General features: G+C 47.0%; 1 protein-coding gene and 1 long non-coding RNA gene across 4 annotated transcripts in view; one reads left to right on the top strand and one right to left on the bottom strand.

The window, feature by feature from the left end:
* Positions 1 to 6: 6 nt before the first annotated feature.
* The window catches only part of FAM57A (family with sequence similarity 57, member A), a 26,860-nt gene continuing 11,529 nt past the window's right edge, over positions 7 to 15,337 (bottom strand). For 2 of the 3 annotated variants that reach the window (XM_010861352.1, XM_010861353.1), the window contains 3 exons: positions 3,452 to 3,656; positions 1,912 to 2,007; positions 7 to 1,002 (listed from right to left, as the gene is read on the bottom strand). In XM_010861352.1, coding sequence (XP_010859654.1) covers positions 733 to 1,002; positions 1,912 to 2,007; positions 3,452 to 3,656 — 571 coding nt within the window. In that variant the 3' untranslated portion in view covers positions 7 to 732. Of the gene's footprint in view, positions 1,003 to 1,911; positions 2,008 to 3,451; positions 3,657 to 7,453; positions 7,538 to 7,982; positions 8,251 to 15,337 lie in introns of those variants that run through there. The other variant, XM_010861351.1, reaches the window with a different exon arrangement.
* Positions 8,426 to 14,539, top strand: LOC105003911. Its single transcript, XR_827164.1, has 3 exons — positions 8,426 to 8,650; positions 12,879 to 13,066; positions 13,509 to 14,539. It is a non-coding gene; the product is annotated as an uncharacterized LOC105003911 (long non-coding RNA).

The following is a 15,337-nucleotide window of genomic DNA, read 5'->3' as shown; positions in this document are numbered from 1 at the left end:
GCTTAAGAAGGGAACAGTATCTTACCCGTTGACAACAAGCTCATAAGTTTGACACTGGTCTTTCCAAGTCAGCCTGCAGAGGTGCTGACCCATGGGCCTTCCTACCTACTCAGGTGCTTCAGGCTCCCATCCCTGCCTCCTACTGCACCCCGCCAGATCAGTAGACAGGATTTTATGTTGGCACATGGATGAGAGAATGAGGCAAAGGACCAACGGGTTATTTAGTAAACAATAAAAAAAACTACCTACCCACAGTGATTTTCCCAGGCCAGCATTACAAAAAATTATGTAAAGAACCAAGTCATCACTTGCTTCTGCTGGCCCAGCGTGTAGATACTGCCCTGAGTGGTTGGAAAGGTGGAGAGCCACCAATATTAGGACCAGGCAGGTGCCCAGCTGCTTAGCACCTTGGTACCCCTTTCTCCACACCCCCTGTTTCTACCTCCCAGAGCCCTGGAGGTAAGACCCAAGGAAGGATCCTTGGGCTTTGCATTAAAACCACCTCACTGCCAGTGGAGCTCTGACAGGATCCAACAGTTGTTACTAAGGGAAAAAGTGCTTTTGCAAAAGGGGCAGGTTAGAAGAGGGGGGTGATAGTGAATATCCTTTAGAAAAACTCAAATCCATCTGCTGAACAATACCCAAAAGGCTGAGGCCACCCAAGACACAATTTGCAATTTGGTCCAGGGAATACTGAGTGGAGGCGGCCCACTGCCTGACTCATGGGAGCCGTCAACTGTCCTTTTTGGCTGGAGGAACATCAAAGAGCCGGGCTGCCTTTTTGCACAGCAGAGAGAACCAGTAGATCTGTGGCGCGATGAGGAAAGCATTGGCCACATTGCAGTGGAAAGGAATGTGGAAGGGCACTCGGAGCAGGCTTAGGCCCTGCTGCCGGCCGTAGGACCAGTACATGAAAGGGAAGAGGAGGATCCGACACATGAAGAAAGTGGTCAGAGTGAGGATTCCGTTCACCTTGTACAGCAGGGAGTGCTGCTGCTGTAGCTGCAAAAGAAGAGGGAGGGAGAAAGCAAGGTCACCTTCGGGTTGTGACTAGCCTGAGCCCCACAGTGTACAGGCCAAGCGTCTCCTCTTCCGACACGTGTAGAAAAGATGATTAAGTACTGCCGTATTGATATATGCATACAGTCCCATATTTTTTTCCAGCAGTGATATGAAAGCCACCCAGCTGACAGGAACCCGGAAACAGCAGATTAGAAAATCTGTGGACTTCCCTGGTGGTCCAGTGGTTAAGAATCCGCCGGCCAATGCAGGGGACACGGACTCAATCCCTGGTCTGGGAAGATTCCACATGCCTTGGGGCAACTCCGCCCGAGTGCCACAACTACTGAGTCCTCACACCACAAGAGAAGCGACAATGAGAAGCCCACACACAAGGATGAGTAGCCCCAACCCCTGCAACTGAGGAAAACAACTCGAGAGCACCAGTGAAGACCCAGTGCAACCAAAATAATTTTAAAAACACTTATGACCAGGAAAAATTATATATAAAGTGAAAGTCACTCAGTCATGTCCGACTGTGCGATTCCATGGACTGTAGCCCACGAGGCTCCTCTGTCTGTGAAATTCTCCAGGCAAGAATACTGGAGTGAGTAGCCATTTTCTTCTCCAGAGGATCTTCCCCACCCAGGGATTAAACCTGGGTCTCCTGCATTGCAGGAAGATTCTTTACTGTCTGGCCACCATAAAGAACTGGATCAAATGTGAAATCAAACGTACAATTTCACCCCCATTGGCTTTGAAGACCAAATGACCTTTAAGTCTATTCAGGGGTCTCCTACCCCACTATTCGTAGCACTAAAGGGATTTCTCCAACCACTCCCACCCCTAATCTCCAAGGAAAAGCAGAGTTGGTTCCCTTGGCATTATTTCTGCCACCCCACCCATACATGCCTGGATCAGAATTCTGCCCAGCGATACAAATGGAGTGCTCAGTTCTGCTGTGAAGATGCAGCCGACAAAGAAGTCCCCAAGCTCTCCCCTGAGCTTCTGCAGACGAAAAGAGGAAAGGGGAAATAAGTAATGGAGGTTGAGGAGCCACCGGAAGGAAGGTTCTTAACTGGAGCTATTGGAAAGGGTAACCTTGAGCAACCCTGTGGGGGTGGGGGGAAGTACTCAATGGGCTGGTGCAAACCAGCTCACACTGGGGGGCCTCCACAGTGCCCAGAATCCCCAGGGTCCAGAGGCAACCGCATCACACACTGGGTTTGCTCTGAATTTCAGTGTCAGCCAAAAGAAACTGCAGCCTACTTTCAGGTGTCCACTTAGTCCTGCCAAGGGCACTGAAGCCAGATCAGTTCCATAAAATGCGTGCCAGGCCCCAAGCTTGATGTTAGGGTCCCATCGGAGAGGCTTGTCAATATCACGCCCTCTTGCTTCTCCTCCTATCCTTTCAGGAAAGCAGCACAGTGTACCCCCGAGGGGAGGTATGGAAACTCTCAGAGCCCCACTTTCTTCATCTACCATAGAGGGCTAACAGTCTCCCTAATTATCACGTCTGATTGCTTGAGTGTGTGCTAAGTTGCTTCAGTCGTGTCTGACTCCTTGCAACCCCATGGACTGTAGCCACCAGGCTCCTCTGCCCATGGGATTCTCCAGGCAAGAATACTGGAGTGGGTTGCTGTTTCCTCCTCCAGGGGATCTTCCCGACCCAGGGATCAAACGCTCGTCTCCTCCGGCTCCTGCATTGCAGGCGGATACTTTACTGCTGAGCAACCAGGGAACTCATGTCTAATTATTTCTAACAATTTCTAATGACTATTAGAAAGCTGTGAGTTTTTAAACCAAGCACCTGTCACACAGTAGGTCCTCAGGAATGACTCGTTACCCACTCTGCATTCCCATTTCTCTTCCTTGTTGGGTGAGTTTTTTTATTGGGGGGGGCAGATCTGGGAAGAAATTAAGAGACTGTTTTGAGAGTCTCTGCTTTTGTGACATCAAAATAATGTATACAGCCCTCTCTGTGTACTATTAGGGCAAATAACCAGTTGATGGAGCTACTCTCATTTCTTTAAATAGTCTTTATGTTGTATATTGGTTTTTATCTTAAAAAAATTTTTTTTATTATTTTACCATGCCAGGTCTTAGTAGCAGCATGTGGGATCTAGTTCCCTGACCAGGGATCGAACCCAGGCTCCCTGTACTGGGAGTTTGGAGTTTTAGCCACTGGATCACCAGGGAAGTCCCTGGTTTTTATCTTCAATGAACTAAAGGCAGACCCTTTGACAAATGCTGGAGAAGCCCTGAGGGCTAGGGGATCACCAGTAAGGAGGACCAGAAGTTTCAGATGTAACTCCTCCCTACACTATGGCAGCAGCTGGCAGGAGGGCGGCGGGTGAGGCAGCGAAGGGGAGGAAAAGGGGGAATCTGATGGTCGGGGTGCCCGGTTCAACAAGAGAAAAGAGTGACCTGGTGGCTGTCGGGAGGCCATTACCTGGGCAATGGGCACAAGGACAAGCAGAATGAACACGTGGTGTGTGATCATGAGGCGGTTTTTGCTTAGGAAGTTTCGAAAAATGGTGAGGGAATGTTTGCTGCTCTGGTCCCCGGCTCGATACCATTCACAGAGGTACATGGCGTAGGTGTCATAGATCATGTAGGGAATCAAAAACCAGACATACTCTCGGGCAAGCCAGTGCCTGAAAGAAAGCATATACACAGTCCAGGAAGTAATTATGGGTATCAACTATGAAGGCTCACAGCCAGCCTCCACTTAAACACATTTGCTTTGGCTTTGTACTTCATCAGCTGTCTTGACCCCAGATACTTTACAGTGAAGATGCTGGAACTGACAGGGCGAGTGAACACCTTTCTTTAAATTTACGGGGCAAACTTCTAAGTGCCAAAGGCTTAGAAAGCAAGGATTCCCTCAGCACCCTGTGTTTCGGTGACTTGCCATCACTATTTGCCTACTCATTTATAATGGATTTTCTGGTACTGCAATACAGGCTGACTTTGAGGTAGATACCTCTACCAATGATTCAATCGCCCCACCAAGAAACTGATTTGGAATACTCCACTTGTTACTCAGCAGTTGAGTTTCTCTTAACATCTGTTTGCAACCCCACTCTAGGGAGTTTCTGGGAAGTGGCCCTGGCCATTTTCTTTATAAATGCACAGCTGAACTCAGTGTCATTCATTAAGAAAAATGTGTCTGGAAACGAGCCCAGATCTCAAGGACTACCTTACATCGGACAGATACCCAAAGAGAACCCAGGACAAAAGACAAGTGTTCCCATTTACTTGTCCAAAGGGGTTGAATCAATATTTGCTAAGTCAAAATTATAGTTTTATCACTGTCCCAGAGCAGATTTGAAGGGAAGTCTCTACATAATTTTGGAAATTTTGGTCCCAAAAGAGCCATTCTACAGAAAATATATGTGAAAAAAAATTAAAATGATGTACTATCTGGAGAAGGACAGACTCACCAAATCAGCTAAGTTTGACAGTGCACCCACATGTTTGGCAGATGAAACATTTCACTATTATGTGGCTCAAACTACCCAAACATCAGAATCGCCTGCAGTGCTTGTTCAGGGCTTGAAACCCCAGAGACTACACATGGTGTGCCAAGGGCCTCACATCTGTATCTTTACCTTTGTCCCGGGTGACTCAACCAAAGGAGCCCATCCACTGAATAGGGAACATTGGGAATATATAGAGTGCCATTCACATTCCGGTTCCTGAATCATTCCACACTTACCACAGCAAAACTCAAGAATGAGTAAGCTGTGAAACAGGCAAACAAGTAATGGCAAATTTAATATTCATGCAGGTAAATTAACAGCCAAGTTCCACGGAGGTGAAAAAAGATGCAATATTTATCCTACTGCCCATCTGCGGTCTCCACCGCTTTCTTGAAGCAATCCCAATTAAAACAACTATGAACAGCTACTAGAAGCTCAGCTGAAATATAACTGACCTCTCCCCTTGAGCGAATCCCAGGGTTTTAAAATTCTGCACACAGTACCAATTCAGTATGATGAGAAAGTGTGGCTGTCAGAAGAATTCCCCGAAGACTTACTAGCAAGCAGTCTAGATTATAATCTTAGCTACCACTAGCCTGGACCTGAACTACTTCTTTTATTAAATGAAGATAATAATCCTTGTCTTACTTCCCTGATAAAGTCATTGTGAAGATTAGAAAGTCAAAAGTATGAGAGTCCTTTTATTTATTTATTTATTTATTGGCCATACCGCCGTGGCTTGTGGGATCTTAGTTCCCCAACCAGGGATTGACCCTGGGCCCTTGGCAGTGAACGTGTGGGGTCCTAACCACTGGACCTCCAGGAAATTCCTGATGAGAGTCCTTTTATTTTACTTTTTAAATTATATGTGTTTATTTTTGGCTGTGGTGGGTCCTCATCACCGCGCAGGGTTTTCTCCAGTTGCGGTGAGCAGGGGCTACTCTTTGCAATGGTTCTCGTTTCGGAGCACAGGCTCTAGGGCTAGAGGACTTCAGTAGTTGCAACACGTGGGCTCCAGAGCACAGGCTCTACAGGTGTGGTGCATGGGTTCCGTTGCTCTGCAGCATATGGGATCTTCCCAGATCAGGGATTGAATCTGTGTCTCCTGCATTGGCAGGCAGATTCTTTACCACTGAGCCACTGGTGAGCCTGAAAGTCCTTTTAAATGTAAAAAGTACTGTCCAAATGTAAGTGCTTAGGGAATTCCCTGTTGGTCCTGCGTTTAGGACTCTACGCTGTCACTGCTGGCAGATCACTGGTCAGGGAACTAAGATCTAGCAAGCCTCACAGTATGGCCAAAACAAACAAACAAACAAAGTAAGTGCTTAAATAGAGAAATTGCCTAGAGTTGTGACTCTCAGCCCTTTTAAGGATCTGGATCTCTTTAAGATGATGATGAAAGCCCTGGCCCCACACCACATTCTGCATATAATTTGGGAAGATTCATAGACACCTCCTCCTACCTACAGACATTCTATATGAAGGCCTAAAGTTCAAGGGCATAGGATAGAACAATATTTGGATGAACAGACTATGAGTCCTGAAGGCTTTTTCCCTGCCCCCAGATGATCTAGGTGCCTTTAGAGCATCTTTGTACATCCACGTAAGGTGAAGATGGTGTCTGTCTCCATTCTGCAAGCAGAGAATGAATCTAAGGCATAAAGTTACACAAAAGAAGGACCCTGAAAGCCAAACTCAGATGCCCAAGCTCCTGAGACACAGGGCTAAAGAACTGAAAGGTAATCGTGTGCAGACCTCTTTTCTGAAATGTGTAGCAGCTCTCTGCAGCTTGCCCAGGAGTGCTGTGGGGCTGCATCTGCCTTTATCTCTGCAAATGAGGCGCGTGTCAAGTTTGACCTGACAGACTAGAGTGAGGGAGCTTGTTCCACCATCAGAAAATGCTCAATTAAAATACATATTGAATCCAGCCAAGCAAAAGCTATTAGCCTTAGATGTATGCAGTCAGTCACTTGACCTGTCTTCTCTCAGCATCTACAGTGTGTTGCCAATAGCTGTGGTCTTGTCTAAAAAGAGGCAAAAGAAGAAAAGCACAAACATCACGATGGCAGGACAAATCCCAAGTAAGATCCGGGCATGGAATCTGCAGGCCACAGTGAGTTAGATGCCCCACTCAGGCTCCCCTGCCATTCCAGTCCAAACAGGTAAAAAGCAGGGCATTAAGCAAGTCACCATGAGAAAGGAATCAGGACAGGCTATTAACTTTCCCCGCACATTTGACAGCCGCTCTTCAATTTATCTGTGAGGAAGAAAGAGTGATTCTGAGAAGACAAATGAAAAGGATGGCTTTAAAAGTGGGAGGTGAGATGGTGGGAACCACCACTGCACAGGTGTAAACACTATACAAAGTAAAGTCCAGGTCTTTATGATATGTTTTACCAGATGCACATTTGCTGCCCCAGCCCTGGACTGAGCTCTAACACACACAGGAGTCAGTTTTCCAAAAGCTCCAGAAAACTCTTCATCACCTTCATCTTTCAGAGAAAAGAGGAAAGCAGCATTTGTAAGGAAAGGGATGAGGTGTTTTGTTCCTTTCCTTAGGAGGGCTCTGCTAACCACCCTGGACATACCTTGGCTCTGGAGTCCAAAGCAGAACCCCAGGGAGGTCATTTAAAAGCATCAAAAGCCTTACTTTCACTTGTAATTTTCACATGTATCAATCGCATAAAGAACTTGGGTCGGTAGACCACACTGTCCTCTAATACACCTTAAATGAGACTCAAGTCTCTAAATGGCATTCTCTAGCATTTATTTATAAGCTGGCGATGCTGAAGAAGGTGAGGAGAGGAGGGAACTAATTATGGTGCCCAAGTTTCACCCATTAATCAGCTGTCTGCTGGCTTACGCTGATAAAGAACCAGTGCCTGTGAGCCACTCAACTGTGGAAACCTCGAAAGAGTTTGGCGCTGTGATTTGTGTAGCTTTCAATCGGCATCCGCATCAGATGTTACCTGTCGGTGATCACGTCGCTGCAGGAGCGGATGACGATGATCCCAGACCCGGTGGCCAACACAGCCTGCACTGATGAAACCAGCCTAACGTGCGGCAGAAAAGAGAAACGGGGTGGGGTGAGGTGGTGAAGAGCGCCCTCAATCCAGTCTCACGGACAGCATGAAGCCAGAACCCTGCAAACTGACTTTCCCCAGGCTGCCGGGGCAGCGAGGGCCGCCACCCCGCTCCCGACCCTCAAAGCCATTGGTAGATGTCGGAGGCCGGGTCATCAGCGCGGGCAGCCGACCCCCGCTTCTGGCCACCCCCACCCCTCCCCGGCAACCGCCTCCAGACACCTCCGTCTTCCTCCGTCCCTCCGGGGCAGGACGCACAGGGTCCTCGGAGCGCTCTGGCCGGCACCGCGGAGGGGCGAGGACCCGGGAGGCAGCCCCCTCGCTTCCTGTCGCCCCCCTTTTCCGCCCTGGGCTCGGCGCGGGGCGGGCGCGGCCGGGGCGGATAGCCCGGCGGCGACGCGGGCTCGCCCCGTACCTGGTGCTGATCATCACGCAGTCGTGGTGGGTCCAGGCGGGCCGCGCGCGCCGCAGTCCCCAGGTGCAGACCCCGAAGAGCCCCGGGAAGAAGAGCGAGCCCCAGGCCAGCGGCAGCAGCATGGGTGCTTGGGCTCGGCCGCCTCGCTCGGCGCCCTCGGCGTGGCTCGGTTGGCTCCGCGCGCGCGGCTCGGGGACTGGCGCAGCCCGCCCGCCCCTATTTCAACCCCCGCTCTCCGCTCCCGTCCCGGCCCGCCGCGACTCTGGCCGCCGCCGGGCGATGGCCCGGAGCTCGCGGCGCCACTCCCCGCGTGACCAGGCCGCGGACCGCGATAGGCGCGGGCCGGCCGGGCGGGGCGGGGTCTCGCCGCCGCCGCCCTGGACCCGAGGCTGCCCGGGGTTCCCGGCCGGCCGGCGAGTGGGCGCTGGCGGGAGCTACTGCCCGCCGGGCCCTGAGCGCGCCGATGCTGCACCCCCGACCCGCGGCGCGCCAGTGGCCGCCGCCCGGCCGAGGCCGTGGGGGCAGCGCCGAGGCTCTCGCGGCTTCTGTTCCGTCACTGCGGACGCCTCCCCCTCCCGCGGGGACCCGCGCGGCCAACCAACCGCCTCGCACCTGCCCTCCCCAGCCCCGGGCCAGGCGGCGGGTGGGGGAGGCCCCGAAAGAGCCAGGTAGGAAAAGGCGCCGGGCCGGGACCCACAGAGCAGCGCGGTGGGGTGAGCCCTGGGCCAGGGGCGTGGCCCGGCGCGAACCGGGCGGTGGGCGTCTCTCAGGCGAAGGGAGGGGAGGGCGGGTGTGCTGGTGGCGTCCGCCTGCGCGGCTTGTCTATGAAGCACTCTAGCTTCCAAGTAGGATTCTTAAGGAAATGGTCTCTCTGCCGGCCAAAGATGGCTTTTCCACGTTCTGCCAACTGCTCAACTTTCTCCAGGGGAGCATCGCTCCGAGAAACATGAAATCCTGAATCCAGCAGTTCCTCTCTCAAACCACACAGGGCGGTGGGGTCTCAGGGCCGCAGACTTGCTGTGGTATTGCGGTGCTGTCTCTTGGCTTAGGGGCAAGATACCATCCCGTCCTGGTGACTGTTGTTATTGTTATTGATAACGTCATCCTTATTTCAGAGTTCTTGGTCAGATGCCTTGGAATTGAGTGGAGTGAATCAAGCTGTTTTCACTCAGCACCAAACACAGAGCGCCAGTACATTAACTTGAGTACTACCGGCTTCTCTTTTCTTGGGATTTGCCAGAGTTTTACTTTGGTCTGTATCTTCCTCAGCTTACAAAGGGGAGCAAGACAATTCACTTACGTCTACAGCAATCGAAAGGTGCTATAGATCTCTTCAAATCACCATCATGCAAAATGCTGACCAAAGCCCTCACAGAGGACTCTGGAAGAGATGGGCCCGGCCTCCCTGGGCCATTTTGCTCATTTGTGAAATTGAAGAGGCTGTATTACAAACCCTCTTAGGTTCTTCCTGCCCCCAAATCTTTATGATTCTATGACTTTTATAAGCTAACAGATGATTTCTGTTAGATGCCAATTAAATTTTATCTAACATCGCAGTTGCTGGTGTAGAAGCAGATATAGAATAAACACAGCTTTCAACATCTTCCTATATGTAGTTAAACTGAGAGATTTAGCCAACAGTAAGGAGAAGGCAGTGGCACCCCACTCCAGTACTCTTGCCTGGAAAATCCCATGGATGGAGGAGCCTGGTAGGCTGCAGTCCATGGGGTTGGGAAGAGTTGGACACGACTGAGCGACTTCACTTTCCCGAATTGGAGAAGGAAATGGCAACCCACTCCAGTGTTCTTGCCTGGAGAATCCCAGGGACAGGGGAGCCTGGTGGGCTGCCGTCTATGGGGTCGCACAGAGTCGAACACGACTGAAGTGACTTAGCAGCAGCAGCAGGAAGGAAGCAAAAGTGGGCTTCCCTGATGGCTCAGCAGTAAAGAGCCTGCCTGCAGCCTGCACTACAAGAGACCTGGGTTTGATCCCTGGGTCAGGAAGATCCCCAGGAGGCCAGCATGGCAACCCACTCCAGTACTCCTGCCTAGAGAATCCCAGGGACAGAGGAATGTGGCAGGCTGCAGTCCATAGGGTTGCACAGAGTTGAACACGACTGAAGCGATAAGCAGCAGCAGCAGCAGCAGCAGCAAGAAAGCAGAAAACCCAAAGAAAAGTCTGATATTTCTTCTACTGAGGGCAACATTTCTGACTCCCCAGTTCACTGCCAACACATTGGTAGAAATGTGAAAGATACTTCCATTTGGTAGCAAGTTATCTGGCAAATAAAAGGCTATCTGTATATTCATATTTGCAGCTATCTGTAAACCTTCCATTCTCTCCGGGACAGCAAATCCTTCACTGCAATTTCCACTCCCTGCCCGTTTATCCCAGTCACCTCCAGCTCTCCCAGAGAGGGACAGTGGTCATAAGTCCTTGCTACCATCTCTTCTTAAAGGTATCAGCAACCTGCATCAACGATGAAATACTTCTAAGTGATGGGAATCAACAAGTCGTTTGTACGGCTCTTAAGGAGTCTATGAAGGGAAAACAAAACAACATGTTTCATGCAGAGAAAATAACCAGTAAAATCAATTTCAAAAACCATGCTCATGAAGTCACTAAAATGTTTACGTTGAATCACCAGAAGGGCAACAAGCATAAACATAAGCCTTGGCTTTTCAAGTGATCCAAAAACTCCTGTGAGCAAATGATAAAGTTGAGTAAAAAGTATCAAAAGAAATTTTTTTCAACCCAAACTTCCACTATCCCTTCAAAAGTCTTGAGCCAAATGATTCTTCCTGCAAGAAGGAATCTGTCTCTAGGCAGGTTTCTAAGTTCATTTTCTGAACTGCCTTTGCATTTGTGTAGTACGCATGTTGGTTTTTATTTATACACTCTTTCTTCAAAATAGGACCACGTCGGGAATTTCCTGTCTGTCCGGTGGTTAGGACTTGGTGCTTGTTTGGGGAACTATGATCCCGCAAGCTGCGTGATGTGACAAAAAAAAAAAAACAACAAAAAAACAGGATCTTTTTGTTTTGTTCCCTTCGTTACACCTGGCACATTGCAAATGCTCGAGAAATGTGTGATACTTTTTAAAGCTAATGCTCGTTGAGTACTCATAATATGCCAGGTACTGGATCCAACATTTTGCATGCATTATCTCATTGTTCGTCATGAAAAATCTATTACCCTCACTCAGCATGAGGGAGTGAGTGAGTGTATGTGTGTCTGTCTGCAAAATGAGACCCAAAGCAACTAAAATATCGCTAAGGTCAGACTGCTGGTAGCAGCGCTGGGATTTAAATTCAGTATTTTCTGCCTTCAAGGTCAATGTACTTAATGATTATTCTGCCATCAAACTTGATAAGCAAGGAGAGAGTAATTCTTTTTCACAATGTGGTTTTGGATTAGTAACCATTGTTCCTAATTGTTTTCCCACAAATAGAAATGTATGGGGTGGAGTTTATGGGCTCTGATGCCATTATTAACACCATTTTATATTTATATATAATTTTTCAAAGCATTTTACATGTATTATCTGAGTTGGTTCTCAAAATAACCAACCCAGTGAGGTAGATAAGCTTATTATTTTCACTTTATAGATAAGAAAACTTAGGAACAAATGGTAAATAGAATTGCCACTCTATGAAGTGGCAAGACTCAAATTAGGAGCAGGACTCCTGATTCATGTTCCAGTGTGATTTCAACTACTTCACGCTATAGGGTTGGGAAGAAATTTACGGAGGTTTTAATTATACTTCCTTTGTGGGTTTCAGGAGTGAGGTTTGGGTTACTGGATGTTAAGACTTATTTACCTAATCAGAATCACACCCCTTGAATGGGAATCAATAAAGCTTCTAGTTTTGGAGGGCTGTGGTGGGATTTCTCAGTGGTTTCTTCTGCCACTGATCCTGCTTCTTGGTCCCCATCTCTCCCAGTACTTTAGATCCCAAGCTGGATACTGTCAGTAAGTAAGATACATGACTGTCCCCATATCTGCTCCCTGGCTTCTCCAGCCTTAAACTGAAAATTCCATATTTACTTGTAAAATACTTTGAGAATACTCAAGTGAATAGATTGCTGGGAGAAATATCAATAACCTCAGATATGCAGATCACACCACCCTTATGGCAGAAACCAAAGAAAAACTAAAGAGTCTCTTGATGAAGGTGAAAGAAGAAAGTGAAAAAGCTGGCTTAAAACTCAACATTCAAAAAACTAAGATCATGGCATCCGGTCCCATCATTTCATGGCAAATAGATGGGGAAACAATGGAAAACGACTGAGATTCACACATGAAACATCTTCACATCGAGCTCCTGAGCCAAAAGGGAACTTAGAGGTCTCCATCCACTCATCTACTTTAAAAATCACAATAAAGAAAATGAAAGTCTTTTGAAATAAAAATTGCTTTATTGAGAACCACACTTCCTTTCTGCATTAGGGACAGGTGAAGCAGAGACAGGGCAGGAAGGAGGAGAAAAGGAGAAAAGAAGTGATGGGAAGAGACGTGGTAAGAAAGATACAGCATAGGAAGATCCATCGGAGGAGACTGAGATAGAAACAGTTACTGGGAATAAAAAAGGCCAAGCTCCAGCCTTCCACACAGGAAAACAGACATGGAGATACAGATCCAGAGATTGCAATTCACAGGAGGCGAACAAGGGGAAAAGGGCTGTAAGACACAGAGAAAAATGAAATGAGGTGGACAAAGAGAAAGAACGTCTCTCCCTTTAGGCTACCACCAGCAAAAGTGTCAACTTGGTCTTAGGACTCAGAGTGTGACCAGGAGGAAGTCGGTCACCTTCCTCTTTTCCCTCCTGTACTCTGCGCTCAGTAAGAACACCTGGTCAACGTGGCCTTTCACGGATCCCTATGTTTCTCCTACAGACCGAATGCTCCCGATGGGCAGGAGGGACCTGTCTATCCACTAAGCAGCCAGGACACCCAGCACCAGGGTTAGGATTAGAGATACCTGAGGGCCCCTTCTGGCTCTGCGGCTTGGAGAAAACTACCTACTCTCCCCTGCAAATGGGCGTGCCTCTCTACCTGTCTCACAGGGCGGCTGTGAGAATTAGGTAAGTCTTTTCACAAATACATGTGAACTATATGCAACGCAGCAATCAGGAATTGTTCTTTCTCTTGGTATCCCCACAGCACAGTAACTTGCTGTTAAGCTTCTCAGTAAACACCTATTAGGTCGAAGATGCCTGGCCTGAGCCAGCTTCCAGACTGCAGCTTCCTCAGTTTCATCCTGGACTGTTTGCAAAAGCAAACTGGGAGTCCGAGAAGCACAGTCACACTCAAGTACATGGCTTCTGCAAACAGGCCACAGCTACACCCCACAGGGAAGTCTTTGCTTCTGTACACACTGATAATGATCCCTGTCAATAAAAAACACAATTTACACAAAGAGCTGATTATATAGTGCTTGCCTTTGTGTATTGCTTTATATTTTTCAAAGTCTTTTCACATATGCACTTCCTTTGCTTATAAATGCAAAACTTTGCTTGTTTGCAGATGGCCACACCTAGCTAAAGGTAGTCAACTTAAAAAAATATTCCAGAATGTTGATCCATTACGGAAATTACCTCTGAAATGAGTTAAAACCAGCAAATCGTTGTGAACAAATTCAGCTGCCGCCTTAAAACAACAAATCAACAATTTTCAGTGTCTTCATGTCTCATCAGTAATTCCATAAAAGGTTGATTTTGTTTACTCTATTTAACTAAACTCAGATAATTTCTTTGTCTTTTTTAGTTTTCTGATCATAAAAGTAATACTTTAAAAACTAAACCATGCCTAATATTGAAAATAATCATAAATAATGCTATCACTGAGATATTACTCTGAGATTATTAACAATTTTGTAGAATTCTTCCCAGTCTTCTTTATATGCATTCGTTATATATCTGAGGTCATGCTTTAATTATGAATATTAATATTTCACTTATAAGCATTTTCAATGTTGAATTTCACAAACCTGATTTTTAATGTCAGAAATGATTTTATATTTGAATTATTATAGATTATCTTTCAAAGTGGCTTTTCACTGGTTTTTAAAGAAATTCTTAACTGAGGGTGAGAGCAGGTTTGTTCGAAGATACACCTTGGCACACAAACTTAGGGCCTTCATCTTTTCTGGTAACTTTATCTTTAAAAATATTAAGATTCCCATCCTTACTCACACTCTGAGTTTCTGTTTTTAAAGTGGCATCATAATATCAACAGAAACCCAAGCTCCTATTTAAGTATCTAGTCTTTTTCTCTTTATAGGTTGAGCTCTATTAACCTATGTAGTAAACTACAATTATGTAGGTGCTTGGTACTTAAGAAATGAACGAAGGAAAAGCATTCCTATTAAGCTAAGTGTGTGGTGTCTTTGGCCACGCACAGCCAATTTCAACCCCAAGAGTTAATCACAGCTCAGTAAGATTGTAGGTGAAAATCTAAATGGCTGGAAACTAAGAACAGTGCAGACGACTGTAATTCAAAAAGATCCATGTACCCCTGTGGTCATAGCAGCACTATTCACAATAGCCAAGACATGGAAGCAGCCTAGATGCCCATCAGCTGACGAACGGATAGAGAAGATGTGCTACATATATACAATAGAACGTTACTCAGCCATAAAAAGGAATGAAATATGCCATTCGCAGCAACACAGATGGACAGAGGGATTGTCGTACTAAGTGAAGTCAGAAAGAGAAAGACAAACGCCATGTGGTATCACTTACATGTGGAACCTAAAATATGACACAAGTGAAATCTACAAAACAGAAACGGACACAGACATGGAGAACAGACTTGTGGCTGCCAAGGGGGAGACGGTGGGGGAGGGAAGGAGTGGGAATTCGGGTTAGCAGATGCAAATCCTGATGTACGGAATGGGTAAACAGCAAGGCCCTACTGAATTGAACAGGGAACTATGTTCAATAGCCTGGGTAGATCATAATGGAAAAGAATATAAGAAAGAAGGAAAGATATATGTATAACTGAATCACTTTGCTGTGTTAATCACTTTATCAGAGATTAACACACTATAAATAGACTATACTTCAATTAAAAAAAAAAAGCAAAGACCCCAATGTTCATCGCAGCACTGTTTATAATAGCCAGGACATGGAAGCAACCTAGATGCCCATCAGCAGATGAATGGATAAGAAAGCTGTGGTACATATACACAATGGAGTATTACTCAGCCATTAAAAAGAATACATTTGAATCAGTTCTAATGAGGTGGATGAAACTGGAGCCTATTATACAGAGTGAAGTAAGCCAGAAGGAAAAACACCAATACAGTATACTAACGCATATATATGGAATTTAGAAAGATGGTAACAATAACC

The sequence above is a fragment of the Bison bison genome, unplaced genomic scaffold (genome assembly GCF_000754665.1).
Source record: "Bison bison bison isolate TAMUID 2011002044 unplaced genomic scaffold, Bison_UMD1.0 scf7180017864472, whole genome shotgun sequence".
Taxonomy (NCBI): domain Eukaryota; kingdom Metazoa; phylum Chordata; class Mammalia; order Artiodactyla; family Bovidae; genus Bison; species Bison bison.
This window is presented reverse-complemented; position numbering and strand designations above follow the sequence as displayed.